Source organism: Carcharhinus amblyrhynchos, chromosome 9 (genome assembly GCF_965287045.1).
Source record: "Carcharhinus amblyrhynchos chromosome 9, sCarAmb.v2.hapA, whole genome shotgun sequence".
Taxonomy (NCBI): domain Eukaryota; kingdom Metazoa; phylum Chordata; class Chondrichthyes; order Carcharhiniformes; family Carcharhinidae; genus Carcharhinus; species Carcharhinus amblyrhynchos.
In genome coordinates this window covers 44,605,307-44,622,771 of record NC_137332.1, presented here as the reverse complement: position 1 = coordinate 44,622,771, position 17,465 = coordinate 44,605,307, and the positions used below count along the sequence as shown (strand labels likewise).

General features: G+C 40.3%; 1 protein-coding gene across 2 annotated transcripts in view; it reads right to left on the bottom strand.

Annotated features, from left to right (window-relative positions):
* The window catches only part of mysm1 (Myb-like, SWIRM and MPN domains 1), a 73,797-nt gene that overhangs the window by 50,730 nt on the left and 5,602 nt on the right, over positions 1 to 17,465 (bottom strand). For both annotated transcript variants that reach the window (XR_013887855.1, XM_080195542.1), the window contains exons 4-6: positions 15,956 to 16,033; positions 7,962 to 7,991; positions 2,027 to 2,102 (exon numbers count right to left, since the gene is read on the bottom strand). Coding sequence is in view for 1 of the 2 variants with exons in the window: in XM_080195542.1 (XP_080051668.1) it covers positions 2,027 to 2,102; positions 7,962 to 7,991; positions 15,956 to 16,033 (184 nt within the window). In the remaining variant the exon portion in view is untranslated. The remainder of the gene's footprint in view (positions 1 to 2,026; positions 2,103 to 7,961; positions 7,992 to 15,955; positions 16,034 to 17,465) is intronic.

Below are 17,465 nucleotides of genomic sequence, written 5' to 3'. Positions count from 1 at the left end.
CAATCAAATAGACTTAATATATCAATGTGTTGATTCCAGTTAATATTTTATCTGATTGCCCAGTCTTAGGCTGAAAAAAAATCCAGCCATTTCACCTGTTCTCTGCATTACTTTTCAAATTTTCAGACAAAAGTCTTCATTATCCAAAATGACTAAAATAGGTCTTTATTCTGATCTAACAAATGTTTAAAATAAATGCAAACTGTACTATACAAATCCACGTTCTTGCATAATTCCTACTATAGTTAATTCTGCAGTCTCTCCCTTTGACATGAGAAAGAACACACCATTCATGCTTCCCAAAGTCAAACTCATGCATTGTGATTTATTTATTGAGACAGTACTGTTGGGAGTTAAGTGCAGCAGGGGTTAAATTAAAATTTCCTTCTACAACTATGCCTTAACTTCAGTTTCTGAAGATGATTCGCTGCTTCACAAGCAATAAGAACATAAGAAATAGGAGCAGGAGTAGGCCATCTAGTCCTTCGAGCCTGCCCCACCATTCAATAAGATCATGGCTGATCTGAAGTGGATCAGTTCCGCTTCCCCGCTTTCTCCCCATAACCCTCAATTCCCCTGTCTATCAGAAACCTATCAATCCGTGACTTAAATATATTCAGCAAGGTAGCCTCCACCACTTCAATGGGCAGAGAATTCCAGAGATCCACCACCCTTTGAGTGAAGAAGTTCCTCCTCAACTCTGATCTAAACTGCCTGCCCCCTTATCTTGATGCTGTGCCCTCTAGTCTTGCTATCCTTTCTAAGCGGGAAGAATCTTTCTACCTCTACCCTATCTATCCCCTTCATTATCTTATACGTCTCTATAAGATTCCCCCCTCAGCCTTCTAAACTCCAACGAGTACAGACCCAGTCTATTCAGTCTCTCTTCATAGGCCAACCCCCTCATCTCCAGTATCAGCCTAGTGAACCTTCTCTGCACTCCCTCCAAGGCCAATATATCCTTCCGCAAGTGCGGCGACCAAAACTGCACACAGTACTCCAGCTGCGGCCTCACCAGTACCCTGTACAGTTGCAGCAAGACCTCCCTGCTTTTATATTCTAACCCCCTCGCTATAAAGGCCAACACTCCATTCGCCTTCTTGATCACCTGCTGCAACTGCACACTGGGTTTTTGCGATTCGTGCACAAAGACCCCCAGGTCCCTCTGCACCGTAGCACGCTGCAGCTTTTCGCCTTTTAAATAATAATCCCTCCTACTATTATTTCTACCAAAGTGGATAACCTCACACTTGCTAACATTATACTCCATTTGCCAGGTCCTCGCCCACTCGCTCAATATTTATGACCTCTCTGTGCAACAAATTCATGTCAATTTGAGAATTGCTTTCTGCTATGCGTTTACAGCCATTATGAACTGACTGGAGATGCCTCAGTAATTTCATGCAGGAACTTTTATCTGACAAACAGGAGACTTCCATTCAGTTTCAGTGGATTGAACTCCGAGGACAGAGGGCTAACCTACTGTTGCATTTTCAGTTATTCAAAAAAACCTGATTTTTGTGTCAATAATAACATGGTAATGCAACCTATTACCATTCTTTCTTTCTCAACGTAAGCAAAATATAGATGTTACACATGACAAGCTGGTCAACAAAAACATCCCGTCCTACAACTATTGGAAAATGAACTGTCTTGGCCAATTTTCTCCATTCTCCTAAAATCACTGGTGCTGCTGGCATGGTTTCACCGGTACCAACAGCCCTTCAAAAGATTGCCAAATTTTAACTTATCAGATCATGAGTGTTAGGCTATTAAACCATGGAGAACATCATCAAAGCCAAGGTAACTATAATCACCCAGAGTCTGTACACATGCACTTGTCATCAAGATAGTGATCAAGACCAAGAACCTCAATTGAATCTTCAGTTCCTAATTTAGTTTTCATAGATTTCCATAGTAGGGCCTGGTCCAGCTGTTGCTCTGGAAGTCAGCTAACTCAAAACAGACCAGAATCAAGCCTGAGTAAAAGCCGTCATTTTGATTAATTGTTACTGTAATCTCTTACCAGTCCTTGCTCAAAAAGATCTTTCTCCTTAGGTGTCCATCGTGCTGGCCAAGAATTGCTTGCTGTTCCTGGAGTCCTAAGGTGAAAATTAAAGTCATGTCATTAACTAAATTCATGCAATTTTAGATTTTAATATTACACATAGAAAATAAGATAACTTTCTTTAAAAATTGGGGGTGAGATTGTCCACAACCACCACAGTGGGAGATTGTCCACGATTGGCTGGCAGCAGGATGTTCTGATTTCACTGCTGTCAATGGGATTTTTCATTGAATTCACCCCCTACCACTACCAGGAAACCCAAGGCAGGGATTCGCCATTGGCGGGACCAGAAGATCACACCAGCAAGGATGACCAGAAAATTTTGGCCTTCATTTCCAAACTCTCAGATTCTCATCTGGTTTTCAATTCTGATTTTTTAAAATATTCTGTTTTGAAAACATTTTTGTTTTTATGTTGTGAGTTTACAGATGTTCTACTATTTCCATATTGTTAAAAAAAAGCACTAAAACCTACTTTAAATAAGTATTATTGCATTTACAATAATAAATTAAATTAAAAAGCTTAGAAGTATGCAGTTATACTAACTATATGCTAGCAAAGTCCAATTAGGTACAAACAATTTAACAAGAGACCATAAAAGTAATTTTATAAATCTAGATACCATATATATTAACGAAATCTTATACACGTGTAAATTTCCTCGTCTCAACTATTTGACTTCTTGGTGTCAATTTATTACGTCAATTTTTCTCCAATATAGTTTCCTACATCCATATGAAGTACAGAATTTATCCATGTAAACTTGCCACAGTGTACTTATATGATTTGGCCACCAATCAGGCAAATTTGTAAAATCTCCATTCATATTTCAGTTTGAGTGATTGTTCTGCTCAGACAAATTAACGTTTAACTTAATTAAAAGCTTTAAATTCTATGTTTATTTGATGTAGAAATTAAAGGCATTTCTTCTCCCATACTCCTTTATGGGAAAAGTATGTCCCCTTGTCAGTGCACTGTTCTGTGTCTCTTCCAACTGCCTATTAAGCTCCAATTGAATCTGAGTCTGCTTCATTTATCCTTTAAGATTTCAGGCCTGTTTGCAGCTGTTAACCACCCAGGCCCATTCTCAGTTTTGACTTGTTGCCTCCTTTACGACTGCTTTATGCTTGTACTGCACAGCATTAGAATTCCCTGTCCCTACTGGCCAGCACCCAAATATCTTAAGTCTACTGCTTTCGTCCCTGTCAGCTGGCTGCTCTGCAGCCGTTAAAAGTATTTTTATGCAGCTATATTTTTATAGCAATATATAAATAACAAACCATTTGTAAAATAAAATTATATTTTAATGCTGTACACCTGAACCATGTTATCATGGAGAATTAATTCCAATGTTTATGAGAATGCTAGATAAATTCTCTCCCAAATTACTCTAATTCATAATTGCGAAAAGAGGAAAGTGAATAATTCCTGCAAATTTAATCAAGCACTTGATTTTTAGTTTCACCCACTGAATACTACATTATAAATTAGAAAACATTTCATAACATGGTTAAGTGTTTGAATTTTATTGAGGAAACTGCAAATTGTCACATCCTTTGCTGATTAGTATAACCTTTTGTATCTTTCAAATAATAATTACTTGGCAATTTATTGATGCAAAGTACAATTATACTTTTAAAACCGTAAGACGGTATTTAAAGGGCTTGGCTTTCCACAAACAGTACAGTTGCATTATACTCAGGTCAGCTGTTTCTCATATACAATTAACACATTGAGTATGACGTTTGTATTTTCCTGTAATGTGTTTCAAAGATATGAACAATTTAGGTTTAACCTACTGATCCCAGCTCACTTTTCTACAAAAAGCAACGTATGTCATTAAATTTACCCAGAAGAGCTGGGTGCCATTTAATTTAATAGACATTTAATGTTGCCTCTTTTCTACCCTTATGTTCATTTTTAAAAAAAAACAATGCCATGAAGATCTAAAGGGCAAATTAAAAATTGGTGGCTTCTCTAATTTTACTTTTCAGGATCCAATCAAATAAAAGAAGCTAGTGTTTGAAATTGAAGCAATTCAGGGATCATGTTTTGTTTAGAGATGAATCAACATTAATCAACATCATAGGGGGCTTATTTTTCTGATTTCCTTGTTGCTAAAGTATATGAACAGAATCATATCTGGTTTTGCTGCATTTGTGTTTGGCACAAATCTGATAACATACAGCTTCAGTGACAATTATAATATGGGAATTGGGTCAGTTAAGGTCAATGAACATGAAGTTGTCAAGTGTCCAACGTTGAATATGCTAGATCAGATATCCTAAATTGGCTAACACCCTGAAGCAGTGGGGAATGGGCCATCCTGAAAGCTCTACTGAAAGTTTGCCAAATTGATCACTAATGGTAACTGTGCACAGCAGCAGATGTTTATCTAGTCTGTTTGGAATTGCTGTAACACTTCATTGTTTCTAAAGAATGTTAATTCAGTGGCACAGAAGCAATCAGTGAAAGAGGCACCAATACACCATGGATTGCTTTTCCGTGTTCTGCCAAGTGATGTGCAGAGAATGTTTGATTTTTACTGGAAAATAGTATTGCTATTTTAAGCGCAGATTAAAAGTTAGCTGATGAGAAAAGGAAATCAAGTTTGCATTTACATTGCAACTATCATGACCTCAGGACATCCCAAAACACTTAGTCAAAAAAAAAACCTTTGAACTGTTGTCATTATTGGAATGTACGAAACGCTGCAGCCAATTTGACACAGGAAACTGTCACAAACATAAGTGTGATTGTAACCAGATAATATGCGTTCATGGGCTTGACTGAGAGACAAATATCAGCCAGAATATTGGGGATAATTCCTCTACTCTCTTTTCAAATAGTGCCATGGTTGTTTATGTCCAGCTCAGAGCCCAGTCTCATCTAACTGTGCAGCACTCCTTCAATACCGTAAATGCAATGTCAGTCTGGATTACATGCGCAAAAGCTCAAGTCTTTAACGTGGGGTTAATAGCAGTAAAGTTAAACCAATGCAAATAATGTCCATTATATGCACTATAGTTAAAAGTATGAGTATCATATCCATGCTCATGGATAAACTTGAACAAACGAGTATCTTCAGTTCAACAAAGGAATCGATCCTCACATCATTTGCAGGATTAATTCAATTGCAAGTAGTTCCTGCCTACGAATAACTTCAAGGCAAATGATCACATAGGAAGTTAATTTTTAACAAGGAAGAATGGATAACAAAAGGTCCATCATTAATAAGAAAGATGCTTGAGGGAATCATTAGGTGTGCAACATATGACCATTTAGACAAAGACCAGAGATACCCAACTCAGCTTTCAGGAAAGAATATTGCATCTTAACAACTTGATTGAGTTTCCTGAAGTCACCAGGATAGTAGATGAACAGCATTATTCATCTAGGCTTTTAGAAAGCTTTTTATAAGAGGCTCCTTTCCAAATGGGATCTTGTGAAATTAATAATAAGCTGTTGTAGTGGATTGCAAAATGGCTGAACATCTGTAGTAAGAAGTCTCATTACACCAGGTTAAAGTCCAACAGGTTTATTTGGTAGCAAAAGCCACTAGCTTTCGGAGCGCTGGCTGCCCCTTCGTCAGGGGTGTTGTGTGGCTTCTTACTGTGTTTACCCCAGTCCAATGCCGCCATCTCCACATCATGAAAGCCTGCACCCAAGAGAGTGGTGGCAAATGGATATGCTTGGAGATTAGTTAGAATGACGTCCCACAAGGATTGATCTTAGAAGTATATACTATTTTGTTTAATAATTTAGGTATAGGTGTTTAGGGAATATAAGTTTGCAGACAACATCATGATACATGCAAGAGTTAGTAGTATAGATGATGCTCATCTTCTATAAGCAGATTTAGTTCTGTTGGGGGATTGGGTCAGTATTAACAAAGAAATGTACATCCTACAAGGAAAAGGGTGACATGTAAGGGGAAGGGAGAGGAGGAAGGATCAGAGGTTCCACAGGTGACAGGGAAAACCATGAAAGAAAAGGGGAGACAGTAGGGATAAGGGGAAGAGTTGTAAGAGGAGAAATAAAATATGGAGAGAGGAGAAAATTGAGAGATGAAAATTAAAATGACTCCACCTTTAATTTTTCCCTAATGAACTTTAAGTCCAACTGCTCCTTTTCCCTCATCAACTCTAACCCTTTCACTTCCCCTCTCTCTAACTCACCCCTCCCACTTAAAGCATCCTCACTGGCAGGAAGTTATAATGACAGTTTGGTAAATTTACATTACAAATGTGGGTATGGAAAATGATAATCAAACTATAACGACACGTAACTTTAAAATTGAAAATGGATTACACCTATGCCCTCCAATTCTAACTCCACTTCCCTAATATCTATATTTGGCCTCAACTTCAGGCATGCAATGCCATAGGTGATTGATTATTCATTCACAGAATCCCAACAATGCAGAAGGAGGCCTTTCAGCCCATTGAGCCTAACCCAACAACAATCCAATCCAGGCCCTATCCCTGTTAGCCCATAAATTACCCTGCTAGTCCCCGACACTAAGCTGCAATTTTAGCATGGTCGATCAACCTAACCCGCACATTTTTGGACTGTGGGAAGAAACCGGTGCACCCAGAGGAAACCCACGCTGACACAAGAAGAACACGCAAACACCACACAGACAGTAACCCGAGGCCAGAATTGAACCCAAGACCCTGGCACTATGGGGCAGCAGTGCTAACTGCTATGCCACTGTGCTGCCCTTAAATACTAATACATTAAAAATTCTAAAATAAATGTAAAATACTGTGAATGCCAGATATCAGAAATCAAAATAAACAGCTGGAAAAACTCAGCAGGTCAGGCAGCATCTGTGGAGAGGAAAACAGAGTAAACATTTCCGGTCCAATATATCTCTTCCTTGGACTTTGCAAGTTTCTCCTCTGAGTCAAAACATTGAGTGTATTCCCTCAGTATAGATATTGCCTGACCTACTGACCTTTTCCTGCAATTTTTTAGTAAAAATTCTACATCTGCTTGCATTTCCTGTCAATTGTGGAATTCATACATCCATAGGAAGAATGATTTTTTTTAATTGATGGCTGAGTTATATCGGTGTCCCCCATTTACCCCCAGATATGGGCCTGGTATCTCCATTGAACAACAATGCTGCAGGAGATCAAGCTATAGTGCCATAATATCCCTTTTAAATGAGGTAAAATATTTTGGGGAAATACCTGAACTCATCCGTAAACATTTACAATGGTGTTTGCTTAAGAATTACTAGTTTAGAATAATAAAAGAGGCCACTTGGCCCACTGAGTTTGCAATGGGTCTTTGAAAGATCAGTCCAGTTAGCCTGCTCTTTCCCTATATCAATGTAATTTGTTTCCCCTTCAAGCAGTTGTTCAGTTTTCTACCACTGAATCTGTATCCAACTTCTGTCAGACAAGTGCACTCCAAATCCTAACTGCATAAAAAAACTTTTTCTTCATGATGTCTCTGCGTTGTTTTTGTCTATCACCTTGGATATGTACCCTCTGAGTATCAACTTATTCAGCTATTAAGAAGTGTTTCTTAATTTGCTTTATCTAAAATCATTCATGGCTTTCAACATCTCTATCAAATCCTTAACCTTTTCTGCTCTAGGATGAACCACCATAGCATCTCAGGTCTATGCACATAACTGTAATCCCTCATCCTGGAATAATTCTAGTAAATCTCTTCTGTGCTCTCTTTGTCCTTCTCAACATGTGGTGTTCAGAACTGGACACAAATAGAAGAAAATTTCCTATTAAATGTACAGATTTATAAATGAATAAATTTAACAGTAAGTAGAAAGATACAAGAAAATCAATATATTACAAATCAATCAGCTTGGAAAGAACAGAGCTTCGAAATATACACATTAAGTAGAATAAATCATACATACTTGCTTTTCACAGCTTTCCTTTGGCGAATACTGTACAAAACAGGAATAAAAGTCAATGAGTACAGACAAGAAAACAAAGTGCATTTGCAGTGAGAAAAGTATTAACTTCACAATTAAATCTTTCAGTTGCAATTAGTGTTACTTGTATAATAAAATGTTAACATGATTTTACATCAAAATCTTGAATTGAATTGCAGACAATTTAATACGCCTTCGCCTCCCTTCTTGTGAAGTCTGAAACCAGTTAAATGAGATGGGTAATTGCAGCACAAAGTGTCTTGCTCTTAGTCTGCAGAACTGGGTGGTCTCCAGTCAGTACCTTTCAAGGGTTATGTAGGTGAAATCAGGAACTCAAAGTATCTACATCACCCAGTGACGTAAACTTTGACAATCTGTAATTGTGCAGCCCAAATAAATGCTTCTCCTAAACTATAACCTGAAATATTTCACCTCACAGAAATAAACTACAAAATATTGATGGCTGCTGCAATTTCTCGTGTTTAAATTTCACAACATATATTTTTTGTACCTATGTTAATCTCAGTTGTATGAGTTCTAAAGTTTCCAGTAAAGTGGTTTTGTTTGAGTCTATTTGATGTGGATATAAAGCAGAATACTACTTTTGCATAGGTAAACAAACATTTTTGCAGTATTCTAAAATGAAGAAACACATGGAGGAGGTAAGAAAAAATGCCTAAGTAGCTCACTAATCTGCCTGGTGAAATTGTTGTTTTCTTCCTCTGGCTGGCAGTATGTCAGACAGATTGCAGTTAAAAAAGAGACATCAGAGTTTATTTATGTGGCTGTTCTGTGAGTAAGCAGTTTCCATTCAGCTACTGAATTTTTAACTGGTCACAGTTCCTTGATTGCAATGTTGTCAGCAAGTGTTCAATTTTTGCCACTCACTGATATGAATCAGTTGAGCTTATAAGATTTTTTCTCTTTAATTACACATTGACCTTTGCTGAACATATTGCCCATACAAAGAGTTGTTGCTTGCATCCAAAGATTAATTTCTTAATAAAGATTCCAGCGTACAGTGGACCTAACATCCTGCTGCTCACGCTCGTAACAGAACAATTTAAACTGAGGAGAAAATGTTCAATTACAGGAAGCAACAGTGAGTACTAATTAACTAATTTACAGGCACATAAAAGGACATAATCCTTTCCATATTTGTGTTAGAAATGCTTAACATTTGGCACAAAGTCCACTTTTGATTTTGTGTAAAGTCTTACATTAATTAGGTTTTTAATTCTCACTCCCTTTATTCCTTTAATAAAGGAAATAACTTCAACAAAATATTAAATGCCTTTTTGACACATTAATTACCAGACAGTGAATAAAGTAGAGAATAGCATAAAACCACATTAACTACAGAAAGAAAGCACAGATTAAAGTTTAAGCAAAAGGAGTAGAATGGATGGATACATTTGTGCTACTTGCACAATCAAAGCCAAAAAGTGCCTTATCCCAAATTTGTTAATCAATAGATTTTTTTCAATACTAGTTAATGTCTGTGAGCAATAGGCCAAAATCGGAAGACAGTTCCACACAATAACTTTATAGAAAAGAAACAACTGACTCAAAGAAACTGGGACATATGGATGGAACGGGGAGAATACATATCATCTTTTCTACAGTAAGTTGGCATAATGACACCTGAGAATAAACGTACTAAGCATTCTAACATGAACCACTGCACTGCAAAGTTTCTGACCTCAAGTTATTTCTCTTTGAGGAAACATCAAAGGTACTAGGGTAATTCATGAACCTGGTTTTACATTGCTCTTCTACAGCCAAGTTCTGACAGCTGCAAATCCAAAGCAAAATGTTTACTTTTATCTGGATCACCCTGACTTACTGACGTGCTCCATATATACTTTGGTGCAGTCATTGTCAGCATTAAGACTCATCCCTCAGATGATGGTGGCACAAGCATGATACAAAGTGTAATATCAAAGTAGTTTGTACACAGAGAATGTCAAGAAGACAGTCAAACACTGGACGTCTTGTGAAATGTTAAATTTTAGCATCCAGATTTAAAGCAAAACTAGTGAACATCCAGTAGAATTTGCAGGGCAAGAGAATTAAAACAAAAAAGGACAAAAATGCAGATTATGCCAACTTAAATAAATACCTTTTAGCTTGAAGAATGTAGGAACATTAAATAAAAGGTACAATTCAAAAGGAAATGCAAGAGCACATAAATCTGAGAGTATATGTGCTCAAATTATTAAAGATGACAGTTTGAGAAAGCAGTAACACAGCATACATGATCCTGGGCTTTATAAGTAGAGGTATAAAGTACAAAAGCAAGGAAGTTACAATAAACCTGCATTAAACACTATTTCACTCTCAACTGGAATATCATATCCATTTGTGGGAACTGTACTTTAGGATGTGAACACATTACAGAAGGTGCTGAAGATATTCAGAATAAGGGCTGCAGGAATGAGTTACATGGATATATAGGAAAGCTGAAATTGCTCTCCTTGCAAAAGAGATTAAAAGGCGCTTTAATCAGTGGGGTTAAGGGTATTGACACTGTCCTTTGTCACAATGACAAAGTGCACAGAAGGGTGTGTTGTCTGCCTGGTGCTCGGGTCCGGGATGTCGCATCTGTGCTGCAGAGGAACCTGGAATGGGAGGGTGAGAATCCGGTCGTTGTGGTACGTGGTTGCCAACGACGTAGGCAAAATGCAAACTGAGGATCTGGGGAGGGAGTATGAAAAGCTGGGAATGGAATTAAAAAGTAGAACCGACAAGGTGGTTATCTCTGGGCTACTGCCTGAACTGAGTGCAGACGGGCGTAGGGTTGATAGGATTAAGGAAGTGAATGGGTGGCTCAGGGATTGGTGTGAGAGGAATGGGTTTGAATTTATGGGGCATTGGCATCAGTATTGGCGTAGGTGGGACCTGTTCAGGTGGAATGGGGTTGGTCTGAACCATGCTGGGACCAGAGTCCTGGCGAATCGTGTAAATGGGAAGAGGCCGAGGATGTCCCAATAATAAAGGGAGTAGGGGGTGTGAATATGGTTGGTGGTGTTCTGGCAAATAGGGTACAGGTGAAGGCTGGGATGAAGGCATTTTATCTGAATGCACGAAGCATTCGGAATAAAGTGAATGAGCTGGTGGCGCAAATCAGTACAAATGGATACGATCTGGTGGCCATTACAGAGACGTGGCTGCAAGGTGACAGGGACTGGGACCTGAATGTCCAGGGGTATCAAGTGCTTAGGAAGGATAGGCGGGAGGAAAAAGGGGGGGGGCATAGCTCTGCTGATTAAGGGTAACATCAGGGTGGTAGCAAGGGATGATATAGGAACCAAAGAGCAGAACATGGAATCGTTGTGGGTGGAGATTAGGAACAGCAAAGGGAGGAAGACGCTGGTGGGTGTCGTCTATAGGCCCCCAAATAATGATCTGGAGGTGGGGCAGGCTGTTAACGCGCAAATAAGTGCGGCGTGCAGGAATGGAACGGCGATAATTATGGGGGATTTCAATCTACATATTGATTGGTCAACCCATGTTGGACGCGGTGGGCTCGAGGAGTTGTTCTTGGAATGCTGCCGGGATAATTTCCTTGAACAGTGTGTGTTGGAGCCGACGAGGGAGCGAGCTAGCTTGGATCTGGTGTTATGTAATGAGGCGGGTAGAATTAGGGACCTTGTGGTGAAGGATCCTCTTGGAGAGAGTGATCATTGTATGGTGGAGTTTCTGATGCAGATGGAGGAGGAGAAAGTGGGTTCCCGGACACGCGTCCTTTGTTTGAACAAAGGGGAGTACGGTAGGATGAGAGAAGAATTGGCGAATGTTAACTGGGGGAGCGCGTTGGAAGATAGGTCTGTTGAGGAGCAGTGGAGGATCTTTAAGGAGATCTTTCTTGGTGCTCAGCAGAAATTTATTCCGATGGTTAAAAAGGACCGTAGGAGGAGAGGTAATAAGCTGTGGATAACGAAGGAGGTGAAGGAAAGTGTTAAATTAAAAGCGGAGGCGTTTAGAGTAGCTAAGAGTAGTGGGCGAGAAGAGGATTGGGAGAGGTTTAAATGTCAACAAAGATTGACAAAGAAGTTGATAAAGAAGGGTAGGAGAAACTATGAAGCTGGGCTAGCGCTTAATATAAAAAAGGATAGCTAGAGTTTTTATAAATATATAAAAAGGAAGAGGCTGGCTAGGGTGAACGTTGGACCCTTAGAGGATGAGGGGGGGACTTAGTGGTAGGGGATGGGGAAATGGCTGAGGTCTTGAATAACTTTTTTGTTTCAGTCTTCATGGAGGAGGACGTGAATAATTTGCCGGGTGTTAGCGATGGAAAGGTGGTAGGACTGGAGGGTCTCAATGACATTATTGTTACTAGAGAGGCGGTGCTCGACAGACTGGAGGGACTGATTGTGGACAAGTCCCCAAGACCGGATGGAATGCATCCGAGGGTTCTGAAAGAAATGGCGGAGGTGATAGTGGATGCCTCGGTGGTTATTTTCCAAACGTCGCTGGATTCCGGGGAAGTGCCGGAAGATTGGAAAACGGCTAATGTTACGCCGTTGTTTAAGAAGGGTGGCAGGCAAAAGGCAGGGAATTATAGGCCAGTTAGTTTAACGTCTGTTGTAGGTAAAATGTTAGAATCCGTCATCAAGGAGGAAATAGCGAGGCATCTTGAGGGGAATTGCTTGATAGAACAGACGCAGCACGGTTCGTTAAGGGGAAGTCGTGTCTGACAAATTTATTGGAGTTCTATGAGGATGTGTCTAGGGCGGTGGATAGAGGAGAGCCGGTGGATGTGGTCTTTCTTGATTTTCAGAAGGCGTTTGACAAGGTACCTCACAAGAGGTTATTGCAGAAGGTAAGGGGGCATGGAGTTGGGGGTAGGGTGTTAGCGTGGATAGAGGATTGGTTGTCAAATAGGAGGCAGAGAGTGGGGGTTAATGGGTGCTATTCGGATTGGCGGTTGGTGACTAGTGGAGTGCCCCAGGTGTCGGTGCTGGGGCCTCAGCTATTTACCATTTATATAGATGATCTGGAGGAGGGAACCAAGTGTATGGTGTCGAAATTTGCTGATGACACCAAGATTGGTGGAACGGCAAATTGCGTGGAGGGTGTGGAGAGTCTGCAGAAGGATCTAGATAGGCTGGGCGAATGGGCCAGGAACTGGCAAATGGAATTTAATGTTGGCAAGTTCGAGGTGGTCCACTTTGGTAGGAATAACGGTAGGAAGGACTATTACTTACGTGGCAAAAAACTGCAGCAGGCGACGGTGCAGAAGGACCTCACAGGTGCAGCAGGTGGTCAGGAAGGCGAATGGGATGCTGGCCTTCATAGCGAGGGGGATTGAATATAAAAGTAGGGAGGTCTTGCTGCAACTGTATAGGGCATTGGTGAGACCGCAGCTGGAGTAGTGTGCAGTTTTGGTCGCCGTACTTACGCAAGGATATTTTGGCCTTGGAGGGAGTGCAGAGGAGGTTTACTAGGCTGATACCGGAGTTGAGGGGGTTGAGCTATGAAGAGAGGCTGAAATAAACTAGGCTTGTACTCGTTAGAGTTTAGAAGAATGAGGGGAGATCTCATTGAGACGTATAAGATGATGAATGGGATGGATAGGATAGAGGTGGAGAGACTCTTCCCGCTCAGAAAGGACAGTAGGACTAGAGGGCACAGCCTCAAGATTAAGGGGGGGCGGTTTAGAACGGAGTTGAGGAGGAACTTCTTCACTCAAAGGGTGGTGAATCTCTGGAATTCTCTGCCCGTTGAAGTGGTGGAGGCTGCCTCACTAAATATTTTTAAGATGCGGGTTGATGGGTTTTTGATAAGCGAGGGGATTAAGGGTTATGGGGAGAGGGCGGGAATGTGGAGCTGAGCCACGACAGATCAGCCATGATCTTATTGAATGGCGGGGCAGGCTCGAAGGGCTAGATGGCCTACTCCTGCTCCTATTTCTTATGTTCTTATCAAGGGGTTCAAAATCATGAGGGATCAGGACAAAAAGATAGGGCGAAACTACTTCCATTGGCCTAAAGGTCAAGAAAGCAACTTAAAGTGATTGGTAAAAGGAACAATGCCAGCATGACAAATAACTTCCTTATGCTGCAAGTGGTTAGGCCTAGGATGTACTGCCTGATAGTGTGGTGGAGGCAGATTCAATCGAGGCCTTCTAGAGAATTGGAATAGCATCTGAGGAAAAAGCATACGCAGAACTACAGCGAAGAGCTGGGGAGTGGATGTAGATGATTTGGCCTTGCAGAGAGCTGATACAGACACAGGCTAAATGGCCTCTTGTATCGTACATGGTTTTGATCCTATATCTTAGAACCATAGAATTCATACAGTGTGGGAGACCATTTGGCCCATCATGTCTGCACCAACTCGTACCCAGTCTTAGCCCATAACCTCCCATATTTACTAACCTATAGATCTTGGGATACTAAGGGCCAATTTTGCACAGCTATGTATGTATGGTAGGAAACCTGAGCACCAGGAAGAAACCCACACAGATACGGGAAGAATACACAAACTCCACATAGACAGTCACCCAAGGCTGAATTGAACCCTGCTCCCTGGCGCTGTGAGGCAGCAGTGGTAACCACTGTACCACCCTTAATCTCATTTCACTTAATATATAAAGAAATCAAAGAACAAAGAAAATTACAGTGCAGGAACAAGCCCTTTGGCCCTCCAAGCCTGCACCGACCATGCTACCCAACTCAACTAAAATCCCCTAGCCTTCATGGGACCATATCCCTCCATTCCCATCCTATTCATGTATTTGTCAAGATGTCCCTTAAAAGTTACTATCGTATCTGCTTCCACTACCTCCCTGACAGCGAGCTGCAGGCATCCACCATCCTCTGTGTAAAAAACTGGGTAAAAAGTCTGACAACACCAGGTTTTATTCCAACCGATTTATTTGATAATAGACTCACAAGCTTTCGGGGTTAGTCCCTTCGTCAGGTGAATGGAGAGTTCTGGCCTCAGACAGAGCATATAAAGCACAGACAGTTTAGAGATTACTGATTAGAATGCGAATCCTTACACCTAACCTGCTGTGATTCGCATTCTAATCAGTAATCTCTAAACTGTCTGTGCTTTATATGCTCTGTCTGAGGCCAGAACTCTCCATTCACCTGATGAAGGGACTAACCCCGAAAGCTTGTGAGTCTATTATCAAATAAATCAGTTGGACTAAAACCTGGTGTTGTCAGACTTTTTACTGTGTTTACGCCAGTCCAACGCCGGCATACCCACATCATAAAAAACTGGGCTCATACATCTCCTTTAAATCTTGCCATCTGCGTCTTAAACCTACGCCCTAAAATCTTGAATGCTTTCTCATACTCTACAAAGCAAGGATTTAACTGGTGCCATGCAAACTTGTACAAAGTACAAGTGTAGTTGTACTATTGCAGATCCTGCAATAGTGATTCCCAACATTTAAATATGTGGAAAATCATACAACAAATTCTGGAGTTCATGTTTTAAAGACTTCAACTCAACTTTCTTCTCTTTCTATCTTGCTTGAAGGCACTGATTAAAGAGCACTAGGTACCTTCCTTTACCTCACCCTAATGTGCATTATTTAAATAGAAACCATAACATTGAACATAAGGATGTACCATTTGACTGCAGAAGCTTCATATAAAAACTCAATGCTGTCTCACTACCTGATATCCGCACGTGCACGCCCCTAAGCAAGAAAAATGAGATGTTCCCCTCTGTAATATGGGGCACTGCAGCAATGCTATAACATCCTCTATCAGAGGGCAGCTAACTTATCATTGAGCAGAGTATGAACTTGGAACATTCTAGGCAGCATGCCTTAAATTTTCACTGATATTTTCATTCCCTATGTGCATTAATTGAAATATCTTTTCTGGTGTTATTGTGCTTTGATAAGCAGCTTAAAAAAGACAGGTTTGGGTTAGAGTTTATCTAAAATGTAGTATATTATGTGCCTTAAATATTAATAAATAAATCTCCATTTGCTATACATGCCAAGTCACCTTTTCACAGATATTTTCTCTCTCTCTTGGTGATCAGACCAACTGCCTTGTGGATGTTTTTTCCCTGTTAGGTAATATCTATTAAATGGTTAAGGAACACACATAAGCAAAAAAGGATGAATTACATTGTTCCAGGATATGAGAGATTACAACTTGAAGGCAAATAAACTGCATTTGGGAACCACTATATTATTAGTATGCATTTAGCTTGCTTCATTTTTGAAAAGTTTCGTGAATTGTTCACAGATCCACCTGAATAAGGAGACAGAAGAGGGTAACCACATAGATCTGGAAGATCCTAGGTTTAATTCCCAGTCTGTACTGATCCCCACCAGAACTAGCAGGAGGGGATGGGTTAGGGATGATAAAGTTAACTAGGTGCTCCCCCATAGACTTATAGGATCCCTACAATGAGGCCATTCAGCTCATCAAGTCTGCACTGACTGTCCAAAAGAACACCTTATCGAGACACATGGGATTGGACCTGGTTACAATGTCATTAGCTGTGAAATTGCTTGAGAAAATTCACTGCCCAGACTTACACATCTGGAACAGTGACTTGGAAGAGAATGTCCAGGAAACCATACTGTGAGCAAAGAGTCAATCTCTTCAGAAAAAATAGGAAGAAAACTAACAAAGATAAGGAGAAACAGAAAATTAAAAACTGCTAAATTGTCCTCTCAAAGATGTGATGGACAGGAAACCTATTCTAACCAACCAAAACAAAATACTGCTGGAAATGTGAAAACAGGAAATGCGAAAATATACAGCAGATCAGGTAGCACCTGTGTACAGAGGAACAGACAAAACGCATCAGGCCATCGAAATGACAGGTCCAGATCTTCTGGCCTCCAGACTGTTGAAGGCTAGAGGAAAGGCAATCTGACATTGGATGCTGCTTCACGGAAGATTTGGGCTATTAACTGTTTTTAAATATACTGTAGGCATGTGTCTTAGAAATGAATTCCACTTGCCTCATTTTATTACCTTACCATTTCACAACACGGCCAATTTATGGAACAACTTGTAGGAGTTAATCCTGTGGGGACTTTGGAAGTTTGGAAAAGATAATGCAGGAATAGAGTATGGAATTACTCTTGCTCATAAAAATAATTTAGTGTAAGCTTAATGATTTGGCTGCAGAGGACAAGACAATTTTTTTCATGTTAAAGTCCAGATCTCCTAATGCATAATTGGACCATTAATACACCACCTACATTGAAGCTTGTGATTCTCAGACTAAAATCTTGTACAGGGCAACAACTTAGGTGAGAGACAGTGACAGTGTTAGCAGTGGCAGCTACTGAGGTGGTCAACAGGGGTGAAACACCTTGGTAGATGGAGGGCCAAAGGGGAAGGAGTTGAAAACTGGAAAAGGGTGAGCAGATAGTTTTGCCCAACAGAGCAGGTGATGGTAACAGGGAAGGGCAAAAAAAGGACTTTGAATAGCAAAGAGAAATGCTCAGAAGTTCAATAGCATACACCTTTGAAGTACCAAGATCTCATTTAA